The following is a 19,117-nucleotide window of genomic DNA, read 5'->3' as shown; positions in this document are numbered from 1 at the left end:
TGCTCATACAATTTGGAAAGACATGGACATGGGGGCTGGGGCGGGTAGTTGAAATGCTGACCTGAGTTGTAGAAAAGTTCAATAGCAGAATTGTTTTTTTCTCCAGGCGCCAGGTGAGGAAGGTGCTGAGGATGTCAGATTCAGGCTCTTCACTAAGAGCCCCTCGAGTGCAGTGCAGGACCCATGTGAAGGGCTCCTAAGTCTGGTGCTTAGAGACCCCTCTTCCCTCAGACAAATCCAGTCCCTGCTCTACGCAATTGTAGTGTGCATGCCCAGAGCCCATGAGTAAGACAACTTTGTAATGGAGAGATTAGGAACAAGGGATGGGGCCTTCCTCTCCCCATTGTCTCCTCCTCAAATTGATCCTTGCCACTTAACTGTGTCATTCACTCAACTCGCGCTGTAACAAGGACTTTATGAGCCTCTTGCTGTTCCCTGACCCTACCAGGCAGGCTGTGTCACAGCACAAGTTGTACTGAAGTTCTTGGCTTACTTCTTTGAAGTGCTCTCAAATGTCACTCCAGTAAATGACTTCGAGGGCATCTCTATTTCATACTACTACTAGGGGTGACCCCATACCATTCAGAATGAAATTCTCATTACCCCCTCACTCTGTATTTTTAAATTTCCATGTGGTATCCAGTCACCTTGCAACAATCTGCTTAACTTCATCACTGCGTTTACGTAATCCCCACAAAGGCAGGGTCCTTCATTCTGTGAGCCGAGCCCATCTCCCTACATTGCATTGAATTAAACTTGACACAGAGGCGGTGATCAATAGAGATCTGGAGTTCTGCCATCCTAGACCAATCAAAGGGCAGCCTCCCTTTCATGTCCATCACCTTTCCTCTGTCCATTATGTAAGAGATCTGCCTCTCTACTCTCTTGTGTGAAATTCCACGGATAGCAGCATGTTGGTGGGCAGCGAACATCCCTTCCACTGTTCCCTGTGCCTTTGGAGCTGACTTCCCCAGTGTGACTGGACTGCACCTGACAGTTCAGTGCACAAGGAATGCAGCAGCCTCCATGCGAAGCTTGCCACTTGGGTGTCACAGCGTTTATCTGCCCTGAGTTTATGTGTTCCTGAGCACTGCCACATGATAGAACTCACAAAGCAAGGGTTCCCGTTGATATATGATACCTGCTTAATTGTATGGACAAAAACAACATGCTACACTCTAGGGTGGGGAAGGATGCTGTAAATCAGCCTCTTTCTGCCAGCCTTGGAGTTGTGGCCCTGGCTCTACTCCTTGTCCCCCACAGCTTTGTTCCTGTTTTTATGCCACTTGTCCTGGTCTTTCTGACGGCTGTCCTTGAAATTCACCTTTCTGTCTCCCTCTCCCCATTCACACTCGGCCTCTGTCCTCTTTACCTAGAATGGCCACTATGCTTCCCACTCCATCCCAGGACTTCTCTCCCCTCAGAGAGCTACATTTGACCAGCCATTAAATGGAACAGAATGGAGAAAGGCACGTGATGGAAATGGATGAAATGGTCAACCCAAGCACTTCTAAAAATAAGGCTTCGGAAATAATTTAGGGTATAATTTTATATGGCTCCACCAACGACCACCTATCTAAATTCTCACTGCTCCTATCTGTCAAGGGCAAAGGAGTCCAAGGGAAGTTTTCCCAGTGGAAGTTAGTCATTGACCTGTGTGTTCAGTACGTGTGGTGGTTTCAAAGAAAATAACCCCCCAAAGGAATGGCACTATTGGGGCCCTGTGGCCTTGTTAGAGCAGGTGTGGTCTTGTTGAAGGAACTGTGTCACTGTGGAGGTGGGCTCTGAGCTCTCACCTATGCTCAAGCCACACCCAGTGAGATAGTCTACTTCTTGTTGCGTGCATATCAACCTGCATCAGCTACCTCTCCAGCACCATGTCTGTCTACATGCTGCCATGTCCTGCCATGATGATAATGGAATGGACATCTGAACTGTAAGCGAACCACCACAGTTAAATGTTTTCTTTGTAAGAGTCGCTATGATCGTGGTCTCTCTTCACAGCAATAGAAACCCTAACTAAGACAATAGGTTACCGAACGCAGTTTCGTAAGTCTTGGAGGAATAGGAAGCAGTGGTACATGAAAAGTCTTTAACACCCATGCCACTAATGTAGCATGTATGAAAGAACAAAGCTTAAAAGCCATTGCTAGTTTTCTGACCCTTACAAAATACTTTAAAACATTAAAAAAGAACAAAAGTCCCCTTAAGAGGACTTAGAGAGTTTTCAGTTGTGACCAACTTAAAATATTAGACAAAATTCAGTAAAGTCGTGATTGATATGAACATTTGAAAGAGTGTTTTAAGCAGTAGTTAAAAGTATTGTAGAGTTGGAGGAGCACTGGGCAGAAAGAGGAGAGAGGAAGATGGGTGAGAAAGAGAATACAGATGTTAGGATGCTGCTCGTCAGCTGACTGTCGGGCCAACGATGATGGGCTCCAGGACCAGCTCTGGCTCTGCCGCCACAAGATCTTGGAAAATCTTCCATCAGTTCAAGCCTCCTTCTTTATCAGCAAACAGGTGGTAGGAATACACGCCTCCTGATCTCAGTGTAAACAGAAATGCAGGTCATGACCTGCCCAGCAGCACGTGGGGAGAACCCTGTAGATGTGAGTCACTGGCATCTTAACTAGAATGCAGAAAGCCAAACTTGCATCTTCTCTTTGCGAAGATAAAGGTTGTCATGTGTGGAATAAGAATCCATGGAGATTCTTATTCACCCAGACTGAGGGCTGAGAGTAGAATTAAATCCCCTGTAAGACTGGTGAGGGAAGTTTCAGTGTCCTGTCTGCTTGGCCCATGCCCACTAAAAAGGTGCCAGAAGTCCATGCCTGTGTGATAGCCAGCACCAGCCTGACTTGGTTGGGAGCCTGTCTGCATCCACAACCTGTGTGCAAATGTATGACATAAAAAATGTTACCTCCTGACATCACTTGCTTTTTATAGTGCACTTATTTTGATGGACTCGGCTGTGATAAAAAGTTCAATTGATTATGTATGAAAGGCAATCTGGGAGTTCACTTCCAAGAAACCATAAGCGTGGTTCTTGCTCTGTGCAAGCACATCCTTCTTAGAAGAGATATGCAAATGCAGCCCAGAAGTAGAAGGCCTCATTTAGACTCCGAGGCAAGGGCAGTGGCTTAATGGTGTATTCATAAAGAAAGCTTTGCACCAGACAGGAAAGGGAGAGGAGTCCGTGGGAAAGGCTTCAATGTGCAGAATGAGAGCAGAAGTTACAACTGGACAGGAGAAGGTGCAAAGAGTCAGTGTAAACAAACTCAGTGTATGGGACTATGACGTTTGAATAGTATGGATGGTGGAACACTTAATAAAGAAGGGGCTAGGGAGATGGCTCAGTGGTTACAAGCATTGATTGTTCCTCCAGAGGACGTGGGTTTGATTCCCAGAGCCCACAGGACAGATTACAAGTATCTGTAACTCCAGTTCCAGGGGGGTCTGCTGCCCTCTTCTGTTCTCCATGGGCACTTACATGCACATGGTACGCAGGCATACACACAAAAATTTTCACACACATAAAATAAAAAAAATCTTGTAAATAAATAAGTAAATTAGATTGTATGTCAATATCAGTTAAGTGACAAAAAGAACTTTGAAAAAATAGTGTTCAAATGCCCAGTGTTGAATGTGCTTTGCAATCTGATCCTTTGTTCATTCCTGTAGACAGTTTATAATAAAAAATAATTTGGAAACCTGTGAGAGAGTATGAATGAGTCCATATTATTTAACTCAGGTTTTCTTCTTTCAAGAGTCAATTCCTAGAAGAATGCACCCATCCAACAATTAATGAGTAGTTAAGTCAGTCGTGAATTTTGTGCGGTTACTGAAGCTTATGACATATAATCTATTTTCATTGTTGGGTGTAAAACCTAGCGTACCTAATATCCTACCACTGGGCTCCAACTCCAGCCCTGACGTAAACATTTAAAACAAGTATAAAAGGAAGAGTGAAGTACTGCTACATGCTATAACACACATGACCTTTGAAAACACACCAACCCCCAAAGCCATGTATTCCACAGTTGCATGTATTTGAAATGTTTGGGAGAGCAGAACGAAGAAGACATAGGATTCAGGTTGTAGAGCCGATTGCTCAGAGTGTGAGTGTGAGGTAAGGCTTGGGGAAAGCAGGCAACTGCTAATGGGGGTAGTTGGAGAGGATGAAAGAATAAAGGTAGACTCTGCTGGTATTTACGCATTTGGGATGCTTTAGACACTATTGTCATCAACACAAGGCCTATCTCCATTTGTTTGCTATTTGTTTGACTTTGATGCAGACTATCAAAACCAGGATCTTGCCAACTCTAGGCAGATACCATGCCACCAGGCTACATTCCTACCCTTTTATTTATCTTTTAATAACCATATTTATAAAAATATAGATTATCAAAACTATTATCAAAACAAAGTCACACAAATGCATGAAAAGATAGACCAGAAGCAAATATAGCCCAGTGCTAATAGCAGTTTGGTTCAGAAAGTAAATTTATGAGTAAAAATTTTTGCCTTATCGTATTGTAAAATTTTTCCTGACAAGACTAAAACGGTTTCATTACAAAAAGGTGGAAGCTACAATCAGCAAATACTTTCCCCACCTGACCCTCCACCAAAGCCCACACTTTTTTCTCTTTTAATCATACAGAACCAAAATCCAGAACTACACAGCCCATTCCAGCCATTCCAAGCCATTTGATATAATTCTACATTTAAAAAAAAAAAAAAAGACAGTTATTTGAGCTGGGCATGTGGGTCAGTAGTAGAGCACTTGCCTAGCATTCATGAGGGCCTGGTTTTAACCCCAGAACTGCTATACACAAACAGCAATGGAAACAAAACAGACACACACAAAGACTGAAACAAACACCCCTCCCCACCGATTTAACTCCAAGAAAAAAGTGCACACACATTGCTCAGTGTTGAATATATATGTGTGTGTTCTTCTCTTAGGAAGTCATAGAAGCCATCGCAGAGTGTGCGTTCAAGACGTCACCTTTCCCCATCCTCCTGTCCTTTGAGAACCACGTGGATTCGTACGTATCTGGAACTTTCAGTGAGCAGTCTTCCCTAACGAGGCCTCTTTAGCAATTTCCCACCCGAGTTCGAATGCTTTGCTCTCATTGGTGGTGTCCTTCAATCATGTCGTGCAGTAAGTGAGTAAGTGGCAAGCTCTCATCTGCCAAGGAAGAACTGTTCATTTAAATCCTAGTAGCTCTGAGCTAGCCTCTGGGCTTGTGGGGTCTATCTTCACGCCGTAGGACGATTTTGAGGACTTTGCTTTACAGTGTGGTAGAGTTCATTGTCTTTGTACTGATGGTCTATTACTGACTTGGAATGCAGTGGGCCATTCCTTTTTTTTTTTTCTTGGTAAACCAGGCTGGCCTTGAACTCATAAAGATCCAAAGATCTACCTGCCTCTGCCTCCTGAGTGCTGGGATTATAGGCATGTGCCACCACCTCGCGGAGATTCTTTTTTTTTCTTTTTTTTTTATTGAGAATAAGAAAAAAAAGTTTCCGCCTCCTCCCAGCCTCCCATTTCCCTCCCCCTCCCCCCTTCGCGGAGATTCTTAAAGCCTTCTTTCAGCAACTCCTCCTGCTACAAATCTCGTTAATTTTATTGGCTCACAAGTCCAGTTCCCTCTACCTGTATCTGGTGGTGGAACACCCTACACTCTTTCTTCTTCAAACCTTAGTTTGAAGTGGCCAGTTTTTCTCAGTATCTGTTTCTAGTTTGTTCTCAGGACAGCGCACCATTTACTGCCCTCCGTTGTTTTATCGCAAGCATCTCATCCTGTGAATGATAAAATCTCTATACATGATTTTCCTCACACTCCTGAGGAGGCATGGATGAGAACAGAATTTATTCCATTTCTTGCTATTTCTCCTCACCCCTGCCGTGACTGCATTTAACACCTGGTTTGCAGAAACAGCTCAGATTTGCAAGGGACTTTGTCATTTTTCCTTGAATTCCAACAACGCCTAGCCACTTTTTGTTCAGGCATAACAGTTTTCAGACTTGCTGGCGGTGCCTGGCTTTTGTTTTCTTTAATAATGGGCCTTCAGCAGTGTTATTTTCTTCAAGGAGTGTGTCTACTTAAAGGAGACAAAATCGAGAAAGGCAGTTCAATTTGCAGTCTCACCCGCTACCCAGTAAACTCTCCCTTGGGGTAGACAGAGAGACCACATGTACAACCACCACTGACATAGGAAAACAGCACCAAACACTGTTCCTAATATGTTACATGCTCATGCAACCCGTACTATAAACCCTAGTGTTGACCAAAGGAACAGTAGAGTGACCCTTCTCTTACAGGTAAAGAAACTGAATCCCAAGTGAGTATTTAGCTTGCCCAAGGCTGTGCAACTGAGGTGAGATTCCAACCAAGCTAGCCAGGCTTCAGAATGTAGGCTCTGAATCAACAATACATACATGCTCATGCACGTGCACATGTGTGCATACGTGGGCACACACACACACACACACACACACACACACACACCACATCAGAAACCCCCAAGACATGAAATCAAGACAACCAGAGCTCATCTGCCAGCCAATGTTCGCTCTGATGTGGCTTGTGATCCTCCACTCCAATTGCATGGAGATCCCAAACTGGGCACCAAACCTAATTCCTACACTGTGCACAGAAACAAAGAGGCTATAGCACCAGGATGCTGCATTTTCTGGGTAAATGAATGTAGCTGTTGCAAGTTATGTGTAATTCACACATGAGGAAAGAAAACCGGGAAATGACCTTCCCGGGACACACAAGTGTGACAATGTTAATGGCAGCACAGGACAGAAGTGCTGACTTCTGATATGAGAGGAGTTTTTTGACAGGTCCTCCTTCACCTCCATGTAGCCAAGTAGCTCAAGCCTAGGCTTTCCCAGGAGAAATACCATGCACCCACTGAAAGCAGTGGACTTCCTTAGTGGGTAGACCCCTATATTTGATGGGTGGGTCATCTCACCTAATTCAGCCTTGTTCCTCATGTCCTAGCTCTTTCTTCGTCACCCAAAGTAAAGCAACCCTCAGAATCTTGAACACAGTGACCTAACACCACACCCCACACACATCACGGGCCTGCTTTCCACCTCTGGTAAACCATCTCAGGGTCCTCTGTCCCATGTCTGCAAGGTGGGGGCTCAGAACTTCTCCCTGCTAATTTGGTCCACACTATCAAAAATATGCTTATGTGTGGTGGGAAGAAGTTCACAGATTTTACTATTTTTCTCTTCAAACATTCGAAATCACCTGCCCATAGATAACGGGGGATGCTGCTCTTAGCTACTCTCAACCCTCACTTGCCTGCTACCGAGGATCCCCAGAGAGCTGCTCCCCACTTTTTAAACCCCTGTTTAAAAAGGACCCCCACTTTCTGCCAGCAAGATGGCTCAGTGAGTGAAGGTGTGGGCTCTGGAAGCTTGGCAACCAGAGCTCAGTCTCACAACCTACAGAGGTGCTGGGAGAGAACCAGCTGTGCAGAATTGACTTCCGATCTCCACATAGCCACTGTGTAGCGCACAGGCTCCTTGCTGTACACTTACCCACCACCACCACCACTACAAACAAGAAGAGGGGGAGGGGAGGGAGGGAGAGAAGGAGGGAGGGAGACAGAGAATGTTAGTTTTATAAGGTCCCACTTGATGTGTGATTTAGCATTTTCAAAGAAAGATTCTTATATTGAATTGGGTCGAAGTGACTTCCAAGCTTGGCTTTACCACAAACTGAGATTTTGACAAGGTCCGAAAAGGGCATTGCTTTAGTTTATTTTGTAGGGTTTTACCCCCATGCCATGGGGTATGTTCTTTGTCAGAAGACTGCCTTCTTTGGCAGATGCTATGAGGATATTTTAATGTGTTTAGGAATATGTGCCATGACATGAAGCTCATAATATGTGTGTGAATTTTTCTTTCATTTTATTACCATGGCAGTTGATGTTGATTCTCTAAAAGCCACAGAATTTCTTTGCTGATTGTAGTTAATGCCATTTATTTCTGTGTGTATGACCTGCAGTTAAGCTCTCTCTGTTTTCCACTGATGTGTGTGTGTGCGTGTGTGCCCACGTGTGTGTGTGTTCAGTTTGCTCTCTGCTCTTTTAAGAAGGTATTTGTCTTTATTGAGAACACAAATGGCCTGACTGTTGAATAGCACACTTCGCTACCTTGGATACCTGCATCTTCCTCCCCTGTCTCCCCTCAGACGTCTTTCCCACTGCAGTCCCCAAGGTAGCAGCATATGTTCCCTGGGAACTGTAGTAAGAGCTGCAGGTCTCTTCCTACAGCCCGGCTCCTGGCCACCTGGCTAGCTTATACCCCAAAATAACAACACACAAACTGTATTCATTTAAACACTGCCTGGCCCATTTCTATTAATGTGTGTAGCACCGAGGTGCGCTTACCGGGAAGATTATAGCCTACGTCCATCCTGGGTTGCAGCTTCATTGCATCTGCCCCAGAGAGAAGAGCTATCAAGTCTGAGCTCACTTCCTCTTCCTCCCAGCATTCTGTTCTGTTTACTCCACCCACCTATGTTCTAACCTATCAGGGCCAAGCAGTTTCTTTATTAATTAACCAATGACCTTCCTCCATCAGGGAACTTCTTAGAAATTAGATCTAGATGTTGGCCCTATACGAGATTCTAAGTGTGAAGCTTCATTTTAATGACACTCCACATGGGTTGAATGACGTGTGTGGCTCATCACGTCAAAATTACCCACAACCTTGCCCAAAATGCAGGTTCGCTGCATTGTTCCCAGGTTCTTCAATGCAGCCTGGCACAGGTGCCCTTCTCCCAGCTGAAGTCAGAGAGCACATGGGCCTTGCCAACTTCTTGTGTAAATTACCATGGGGCAAAAATCATCTACCTCACCAACCACTTCCCTGCCTGTTCTATAGGTCCCATCCACATAGCTAGCAGGTTGTCCTTAAACCACCACCTCCGGTATATTTCAGGGCTTAGTCAATGGCCAGTCCTTTCTCACACTTGTGAGAGTTTTCATCTCTATCCTTAGGGCTCCAGAGACCACACAGTAAAATCCTGTTCAAGCAAGACAGGAACAGTGGAGAAATGTCAGGCTTTGCTGTGGAGATGGTTTCAGCTGAGGCAGGGGGATTGCATGTTTGAAGCCAGACTGGGATACACAGTTTGAAGCCAACTTCAGTTACATAAGAAGACCTTGTCTCAAAGGAAAGATGTAAACTTGTCATGTGGGGCTTTGCAAGTTCTTGGAATCTTTTGTTTAACTCTCCCTGCAGTTCCAGGAAGATAATAACTTTGAGAGTTGACATATGAACCCCCAAAGCTCACCTGACCATGGAGCCCTGCTTCGTTTTTGTTAGAAACAGTTATAATGAGCACTTTCCTTCTGCACCACAGCAAAGTGCCAGTCTAAGTACCCCCTTCCCAGAAAACACAGTGTATTCTAGGCTTTCCCTTCAGGGAAGGAGTGAAAATACGAATTATATCTCATAATCTTTATGATTTACAGTAAAGCACCATCATTTTCATCACAGTTACTAGTCCTCTCTTCACTATGTTTTTTAACTAGAACGGAGTGTCTTTGCAGGATAACCAGGGGAAGTCAAGACCCACAGTCTGTAGATCACAATCAAAGCCCATAAACCCCAACCCAGCAGTACTGGGTACCATGTAATGATGTTTATCACTGCACAGGATGAGAAAACTGTGTTTTAATTGCATCTGAAAAGGTCAAGGGAAACAGGAGTGCTGCAAGGATGTGGATGTTCCCTCTCCCAGCATCATTGCTAGGGTTGGAGGCACAGGCTGTCTCGGCTAGCCACAGACAGGGCACCCCAGCCCCGTGGGATCCTTGTATATGCATCTTGGTCTGGCAGTTCTCCTAAGGTGTTTGTACCCATTGCTTCATTGCACCTTCTCAGAATCCTTTGTTCAGTTCCAGGAGTAGTTAAAATCCTTCTCCTGGTACAGATTCAGACCAGTTCAGAGCGAGGAGTTCCACTAGGCAAAGCCTGGTCTCCAGCCCTGTCAGAACAGGCTCCTCCCCGCAGCCAGCATGGGCTGCCTCCTCCCTCTACTCCACTCTTTCCGCACAGAAAGGTTGCTGACATGCAAATCTGGGCCCAGAGGTGTCTATCTGCCTGTCTTTCTCAGCACCCTGGCCATTGAGGCAGGGGGAATCTCAAACATCATGCCAGCCCAGACTGCACAATGAGGCCATGTCTCAAAAACTCAGGAAAGAGAAGACTTGCAGATAGCTTTTGCCAAGGCTGCTTTGTCCTTCCTCCAGCAACCCTCTCATGCACACACAAGCCCACGTCTGCTTAGTTTTCTTCTGCATGTGCGGTTCTCTCCCCAGCTCCTCTCCTCTTATTCTCACTCTTCCTTCCCCTCTGTTCTCCTCACAGGTTCTCCTTTTCTGCCTTCTGTTGTGCTGATGCCTTTCCCCCAAGAATTCACATGGAATCGTGAAAGCATTCCTATCCCAGGTGCCTTACAGTTGACATCAAACCAGGGAGTCTAACCAAAGGAACAAAGATTCTAACTCTGGAATCTCTTGGCTCCAGAGACAGGAAAGGCTGTACTGTGCCCTCATCTGGGTTGTTGCACGTGTGTGATGTGTGTGTGTGTGTGTGTGTGTGTGTGTGTGTGTGTGTGTGTGTGTGCATGTGTGCGGGCATGCGTGTGATATTCAGGATAGCGTTTCAGAATGATGGAAATTCATCCTGGCTGACCTCCTTCTGTGTTCGCAATGAAAAGTCACTTCTATGAAAAACAATCCCCATAATTCTTTCCTTCTTGCTCTTAGCCCAAAGCAGCAAGCCAAGATGGCCGAGTATTGCCGATTAATCTTTGGTGATGCCCTCCTTATGGAGCCACTGGAAAAATACCCAGTAAGTAGCGGTGATGCCCTTGAAGGAGAGCACTTATTAGTCACAGGTGGGCAGATGAGCCGTACGGTTTGATCCATGGGACTCTAGCACAGTGCCCAGCTGAAGTCAGAATGCATGTGTCTGTTTCCTTCTCTTTTCCAGTCTCGTCCCTCCGTCTCTGCTTAGAGAGACACAGCAAGTTTTTTGTTTTGCTTTGTTTTTGTGAACACATGTCTGTTTACCCGACATAAGTTACTGGGGACAGGCCAAAGTAGCAGTCCCACAAAAATCTAACGTGGTGCACCATGAGTTTATCGGGGTTAACTTGCAGCAGTGTGGCTGACTCGAAGGCAGCTGCAGACTCCAAAAGCCTACTCCAACGTGGGTATCAGCTCATGAAAGATCCATCTCTGGTGCTCCCTGACCGACAGGCAGGCAGTTAGACAGGCTGAATGACCCATCTCTCCTCCTGAGCTGTCCATATTGCTTATGTAACCATAGAAAGGGGCCTTGAGAATCTTGTCGATTTCAAGAGCTTCCTCAGGGTGTGAGATCTGTTTACTTTCTGAATCTCATCAGTCTCCATCTTCTTTTTGAGAGAGAATGTTACAGTCAGGAAAGCAAGGTCCTCTTCGATGACAGTCAACTCACAGGGACAGTCCAAGAGGACAAGACTCTAACCCCCACCCATGGATCTCTGTCACACCCTTTAGACATAAATGCAAACGGTGGCAGCACTGATTGCTCAGCCTACCTCTGCCACCTGCTGTCCACTTGCAGCCACCTTGGAAGCCACGCTCAGGCTTCTGTTGCGGGTATGAGCAGATTAGATGCCCAAGTCTCCCCACGCGTGTTCCGCTAAGAGCAGCTCCTTGTTAAATGTTGTTTGTAAGCACCTCCCTTATTGCTTTTTTTTTTACCCCTTTAAACAAGATACCGGGGAGCTGAGTAGATTTGATTCTCTTAAATGAACAGTTATTAGCCCTGTCCGTGTGTCCTGATGCTTGAACAGAGGACTGTCAGCCAGCCTGACAGCCCTGAACATTATATGCCCTCCTTGAGGAAGCTTCTTGTTGCCAGAGCACAACTCCAGTTCCATGAAGCCGCCTCTCTGTTTAACAACAGCGTCTTGCTGTCACTAGGCACCCAGACCAGAGAGGAACCTGCTTCCTGGTGGTTCAGTGTAGGCTTGAGATTCGTGTAAGCCCAGTCTTTAACTGCTCTGGGGTTCTGTGCTGGGATGGGTGCAGACACTCCTGCCGTGCCCCCTTTGCCACTGTAGAAACAAGCTATGTCGGGAGACACCCTCCGGTGCTGCCCCCTGGCTTTGCGGAATGAGGGTTCGTAAGACTTTCCTCCAGCCTGCATTGCTCTTACTCAGCAGGTGACTGCACTGGACACCGGAAGAGGAACCGATGGGAGCGGCAGCAGAACAGCATCGCAGGGACGACAGTGGGGCAGGAACAAAGGGGCTGGAGGCACAGTTAACTGGAAAGAGCTGAAAAGGGGAAACTGAGACCCATCTGATAGAAGTCATTACAAAAGAAGCTAAGCCTTAAGTTCCCAGTGTCCCAACATGTAATGTTAGAATTTCTATGTGCTCAGGGTCCTGACACCCTAAACTTTTTGGGGAGTTAGAATGCAAGTAGACACTAACATCCTGCTGCCGATCACTGCTGCAAGAAGCTGAAAGTGAATACAGCTGCCCAGGTCCAGGCTGCTGATGGTTAAAGCCCAACACTATGATCTCCAGCCGTAGATCGTTAGCTTCTTAAGCCGGATCATTAGATCCTGGCTCTCCTGGCTTGGAGCTGTAAGTCACTGAGCATCCCCGCTTTAGGCCCCTGAGCTCAATCTTTAAGGGGTCTGTAGCTTGTAACACCAGAAGAACTTCATCTCCTTATGACCTCTGAGTATACTGAGGGGACGCCACCCAGGGGACTAGGAGCAGCCACAACCCTGTTCAGAAAGGAAAAGAGCAGCCATAACCTAAAGTAGCCACTTCCTCCTGGACACTTTGTCCCAGAGTCTGCATGTTGCTAAGTGAGTTCACGCCAGTCCCCAGACTCATGGCAATCAAAGACTGGAGGGCGAGCTTATGAGACTTCAAAAGATTTTCTAAAAATAAACCTATCTCGTGTCTTGCACACGGTCCCTGAAACAGAAGCTCCTAACCTTCTCATGGGAAATTGATTTTTCATTTTATGAGCAAACTTGCAACAGTGAAATAGGCCTCCGTAATAAGACAGCTTGAATCTCAGGGCTAGAAGGAGACCTAAAATCCTGCCATCCCTCTTGACTGAGGCCAAAACCCAACTAATATCAACATGAGAGTCTGCTGTCCATAAAGCTTTGTCTGACAAGGTGACTTGTTCGGAAACTTTTGCATGACGTCATTGATTCTTCCTGTCAAATGTCGGGCCGTTCGCAGAAGATTCGGGTCAGAGATGACTTCTTACATGTTCTGCAGTAAACTGGTTGGACTTCCACAGTCCATCAGAAATTGCCTAAAAGTCCAGGTTTGGTCCCTCAAATCTACCAGTACATTTCTATGGTCTGACTTTTGTAGTTTTATTGTGGGAAATGAGTTCAGTGCTTTAACACATCTCTTATTTAAAAAACAACAACAAAAAAAAATGTAGGGCGCAATTACAACATTTTCACGAGCCGTGTTGAACACAGTAAATGATAGCCTAGAGGCTGTGGGATCCAAAGCTATGTGGTGGGTTTGGAGAGATCTCTGAAAGGAGGGGACCCTTTTCTTGTTGTTGTTGGCTTCTTTTTTTTTTTTAAGAGCAGTTAACTATTGTTTCTTCATCTTCTTCTTGATGGGAAAAATATAAACAAGTAGGACTTTGTCAATTTTCAGCATAAATACTGACATAATTAAAACATATGAAATAACTTGACAGCAACATTCATGGGAAAATGTTGCAACTATGCAGATGTGCTAGTTGGCTAAGATGAAGAAGTCAGTTAACGAAGTGTGATAGCATTCGTGATTAATAACTCATATTTGGGGGAACAGTATTTCTAAACACCGTGCTTTCTTTTACACAGCTGGAATCTGGGGTACCTCTTCCGAGCCCTATGGATTTAATGTATAAAATCTTGGTGAAAAACAAGAAGAAATCGCACAAATCGTCGGAGGGAAGTGGTAAAAAGAAGCTCTCTGAGCAAGCCTCCAACACGTACAGCGACTCCTCCAGCGTCTTTGAGCCCTCGTCTCCAGGAGCTGGTGAGGAGCTCCTGGGTTCACAGTGGGTGGATTTTCACATCTGCTGCTCTGAAATCGGCCTTGGAGGGCTTCTAGCTTTGGCTTTTTTTTTTTTTTGGATGCTTTAAGATGCGTTACTTTTCTATGGCTACCACAAAGTTAACAAGTATGGCTTAGCCTCAAGCTCTGTAGGTCCAAAGATCCCCGAGAAAGCTTATGGTATCAACCAAAGGGGTCAGGCAGCCTGAGTTCCTTTCTGGAAGCTCCACGGAAGGATTTATCTGTTTTCCCAAGTCCTAGAGCTACTCACATATACTGGCTCATAGGTCCCTTCCTCCAGCTTCAAAGCTGTTGCATCTCTGTAGCCCTTCTCCTGTGGTCACTTCCACCCTCTGACTGCCACTGGGGAATGTCAGTTCTTAGACTAGACCCACTTATCACTTAGGCCCAGGGGTGAGTCCGAGGTCCCCCACCAGCCGCAGCCTGGCCTCCCCTGCAGTGTCAGCACACTGGGAAGCTGCTCCTGTGGCTTGCACTTGAGGCAGAGCAGCTTTCCAGTAGCCAGTTGCTTCTAAGCTTCGTCTCGGGGCAGCATCAGCAGAGGGAAGGAGGACAGGAGATGGGCCAGCCTTTTAATGCGGTCCCCAAAGGGTTCTGGGCTATGCAGTTATCCCATGCTGGATAGGGCCCTTTAAAAATGTACAATGACAAAATGACTTGCATTGTTTGTGAAAGCACCTAGGCAATGCTTAGAGTTTCTTCACATTAGTTTGAAACTTACTTTTTGTGGTTATGAAAAGAAAATTCGAAGGACCACTAGTTTTCTTTAGGTTGTTTGTCATTGAGCCTAATTTATTTCCCCGTTTCCAGGGGAATCCTGACGATTGCAAAGACCTCCTTATTGGGGGCGTGATGATGTTAAAAGAACGCTAAGCTTGACTTCAGGGCCTCAGGGCGTTTAAGATGGGGTGCTGACAGGGTTCTCAGTGGTTCATGCCTAGCAGGGATGAGGCTCCAGGTCCTGTCCTCAGCACAGAAAAAAAAAAAAAAGGAACAGAGAGGGGAGGAAAGAGGAAGGAAGGCAAGAAAGGAAAAGAGGAAGGAAGGATGATGTTTAATATATTGACAAAAGCTAAGCACGTGTACCTACCCCCAGCCCCGCCCCAGTTCCATTCCTCGGGAGAGAGCTAACGAGAAATGGGTAGTGGTATTTATCAAGAGACTAGAAAAATTTCTATAAGCAGCGTTATTTAAAATAGGAGGCCAAACATCTGTCTGCTGATTATAAACCATGGTATAGTCATACAAAAGAATCATGTGTGCAATGAGAACAATTAACAGCTATCCATGAAGGGTAAGCAGCTGTTAATGCAATAACCTGCAAACGGAGCCAAATGCAAAATTACTATAGTTGCTATGTAGCTGCTTCTATATAAGGTATGAATGTAAGCAAAAGTAAGAGAGGCTGTGTGAAGTCAGGGTAACCACTGCTCTTAGAAAACTAGAAGGGGGCCGGGCCATGGTATCTTCGGGAGTCTGGTCATATTTTTCGTGTCAATGTAGATATGTCTTTATTTGAGGAAAATGCATGCACTGCTCATGTATGTATACATGTTCATATATGTATGTTCCTATGCCTATCACACATAAATTCAAAGATTTTTTAAACCATTGGAATGTTACATTGTAAAATCTAGGGCGAGTGGAACGTAAGCATGGCCAACTTGGTTTGTTGTTCCTTTGGCTGGTTATTTGGGTTGGTTTTGTTTGGTCCTAGGAACCTCTCCCATGCTAGGCAATAGCTCTGCCTCTGAGCATGTTACACACACACACACACACACACACACACACACCCTCAAGCCCTGACTGAGCTGGATTTAACATTTTCTTCTGTTTTCTGTCTCACCCGTCAACTGCTCTTGTTATTGAAGTGGACAATGTAACGAACAAACATTATACAATTCTTTCAAAAGATTCCTCCCACCCCGTGGTTCAGGAATGTGTTTTGTCAAATATCATGACACAACTCTGAGTCATTTTTGAAAAATAACTTCCGTTCTCAGTGAGAACGCATCTGAAGTGTGAAATGATTATCATTGGAGGCCACTTCTTCCCACCCTGTCCCCATGTGCCTTCCTTTGCACGTAGGCGCTCGGTGGGTTGTGTGCCATCTGCCTTTATCTAATTCCAGTTCTCCCTCCCATTAACTGGATGCTTAACTCTAATAGGGATTTCTATAGGCAGTGAGCATGATTGCTTAATACAGAAACACAGCAGCAATCTGCTAGCAATTCTCTAGGTTTCCTAAGCTAGCCAGGAGTCTATTGTGCAATCAGTATTTATTGCTATGCAAATTTTTGGAGGTTTTAGTATGTAGGTAGGCCCCTGAATAAAAAGAGTCCTGATAATTTACCATTTATTTTGTGGATGCTCCCAGTACCAGAAACCGAAGCAACCAAAAAACCATGGCGTGGATCTTATTTCAAAGTGGATTTAATCTGTTGTCTAGATTCCTCTTCTGGGAGCTAATTCTTTAGCCAGAAAAGACTTTCCAGAATGAATGAGGGTCAAGTAAGATACTGCTTTGGGGTGTTGTTTTTGCTGCTTTTTAAACGGGTATTTTATATATATATATATATTTCAAATAGAATTTTCTAGGGCCCTTTCAACGTCTTATGAGAAAAGCCCCTGAGTATGTGTGGACTCTGCTGATGTGACATATACATACACATCTGTTCGGGCTTTCTTTCTTAAACTTGCAAAGGAAAAGCTGGGTCTTTATTTCACTGTAGAGGAAGATAAAGTCTTTCTTCTTCACAGAATCCAAGCTATGACCCGACGGGGTATCTAGAATGGTGATTGGACGATTCTTATGTCTCATGAAACATTTTGTAGAAGGTTCTGGCAATCCTGTTTTCAGATTGCTTGGTTAAAAGGATCATTTTAATTGTGATTAAAAATAATACATAAAAGAACTTCAGGACGTATATAAAATATCAAGAAGCAGCCTCCTAAGAAGTGTGTCTGTAATATAACAGGATGTATCTCTTCACCAAAGATGAGGAATTCACATTATTTTTCCGTCAGCATCACCAAGGACCTAATGTGGCTCTTTGTAACAGCCCATCAGCGGTTTTTACTGGAACAAAAGTCTTTTCCCTCTACGGATGTTTCCCCGTTCCCATCCAGTAACTGAGCTTGGTCACTCACATGAAAACACTTAGAAGCTTCTTGGAAGGCAGGACTATGGGCACCCCGTGTCATCTCCACTGATTGAAGTGTGTGGCCAACTTACCAGAAGGCTCCCAGGCGCTGCAGGCTGCCTCTGTGATGAGCTCATACCGCCATCTATTGGGATGTTCGTGCTATTGCAGTGGGAGAAACCAAACGGGGTGAGGGGGGCTGCCTACTGACTGTACCTTGTTTACTTTTTCCCTGAAAGTATTTTTACAAGCTCCATTGCGTTTGAGTGAAGCCTAGAACTATAGAAGAATTTAATACTTAATATACTAATGTAGGTATTTTACGTGGAAAATATCCAACCAATTGAACAACAACGTAGTGGCTAATGGTAAATACGATGATGAACCAGGTCAGACTGACGTGGATTTTCAAGCATAGGGATGTTAAAGTATTAGGTCGTTTTCAGTTTTTGTTGATTTTCATTGCTTTTTTTTTTCTCCTTTTTACATTAGATTCTTTTATCTACCCCTTTTAAAAGGAACATCATTGTTAAAAGTATCTTTATTAGTTCTTTGAGGTTTTCATACAATACATTTTGATGATATTCACCCCCAGCTCTTCCAAGATCTACTCCCCTTTCCCTACCTTTGCAACTTTGTATACTTTTTTTTTTTAGTTTTAAATTCTTTAATACTAATTTCAATTCTTTCATACTAATTTGGGCTGCCTGAATACCCTTAGATGTGCAGCCTTCCCCTCAAACATGATCAACTTAGGGGCCAACCTCTTAGCGAAAATCACCTCTCCCTCTTCCAGAAGCTATTAGTTGCCAGCAGTTTCTCCTCTAAAGGTGAGACTTCACTCCCCCCCCCCCACACACCCATCTCCCCTCTCCTCGGTCAGGATTTGGTCTGTGCATGCTGTCACGTCCACTCTGAGTTCCCAAGACACTTCTCCCTTGTACTTATCCTGTCTCTGGCTCCTGCACTCCTCGAGCTGAAGGATGCCATCATTTTTATGGCGTATGCACTGTGTAAGTAGCTGCGTCCACACGTTCGTGTCGTTATTTGTGCCGCCTTTTCCCCACAGTTCCTGATCTCGCTCATAAACTTCTCTCATTTCTGGGAGGGCTGCGTACTAGCCAGGGTTGCATCAAAGAGGCCTGACTTAGGAGAGGACAGAAAAAAGGAAAGCAGGGTTTGTCCCTGTTAGACATCCTGTTAGACGAGGCTGAACATCCCTGCGGGAGAACATGCACATTACAATAGCATGCACAGAAATAAAATTATATTCAGTCATATATGCTTACAGTTCAGTGGTACCAGGATCTATCGCTGGTGCATGAGCCAGCTTGTTGGAGCCCATTTCCCTATGGTGGGATGCCATGCTCGGTCTTAATGCTGGGGGGAGGGGCTTGGTCCTTCCTCAACTTAAAGTGCCTGACTTTGGTGACTCCCCATGGGAGGCCTTACCTTTTGGGAGGAGTAGATGGTGTGGGGGAGATCTGGAGGGGAGGCAAGAGGGGGCAGGAGGAGAGGTAGGAGGGAGAACTGTGGTTGGAATATAAAATGAAAGTTTTTTTTTTAAATAAAAATTGAAAAAAAAAAACAAATGGAAGAGGAAACTATAAGATGGGCATTTTTTTAAATTGAACTTGAAAATTGCAGTGTTGATTTGCATTTCCCTGATCGCTAAGGAAGTTGAGCATGACCTTAGGTGTCTTTTGGCCATTTGAACTTCTTCTGTTGAGAGACCTCTGTTCAACTCAGTGCCCCATTTTATAATTGGGTTGATTAGCCTTTTACGGTCTAGTTTCTTGAGTTCTTTATATATTTTGGAGATCAGAC

General features: G+C 44.9%; 1 protein-coding gene across 3 annotated transcripts in view; it reads left to right on the top strand.

Moving 5' to 3' along the window:
- Positions 1 to 19,117, top strand: part of Plcb1 (phospholipase C beta 1) — a 675,692-nt gene that overhangs the window by 518,107 nt on the left and 138,468 nt on the right. For all 3 annotated transcript variants that reach the window (XM_050132272.1, XM_050132255.1, XM_050132262.1), the window contains 3 exons: positions 4,966 to 5,048; positions 10,807 to 10,891; positions 13,931 to 14,108. In XM_050132272.1, the coding sequence (XP_049988229.1) occupies positions 4,966 to 5,048; positions 10,807 to 10,891; positions 13,931 to 14,108 (346 nt within the window). The remainder of the gene's footprint in view (positions 1 to 4,965; positions 5,049 to 10,806; positions 10,892 to 13,930; positions 14,109 to 19,117) is intronic.

Source organism: Alexandromys fortis, unplaced genomic scaffold (assembly GCF_014885135.2).
Source record: "Alexandromys fortis isolate MF-2015 unplaced genomic scaffold, M_Fortis_MF-2015_v1.1 scaffold_6, whole genome shotgun sequence".
Classification (NCBI taxonomy): domain Eukaryota; kingdom Metazoa; phylum Chordata; class Mammalia; order Rodentia; family Cricetidae; genus Alexandromys; species Alexandromys fortis.
This window is presented reverse-complemented; position numbering and strand designations above follow the sequence as displayed.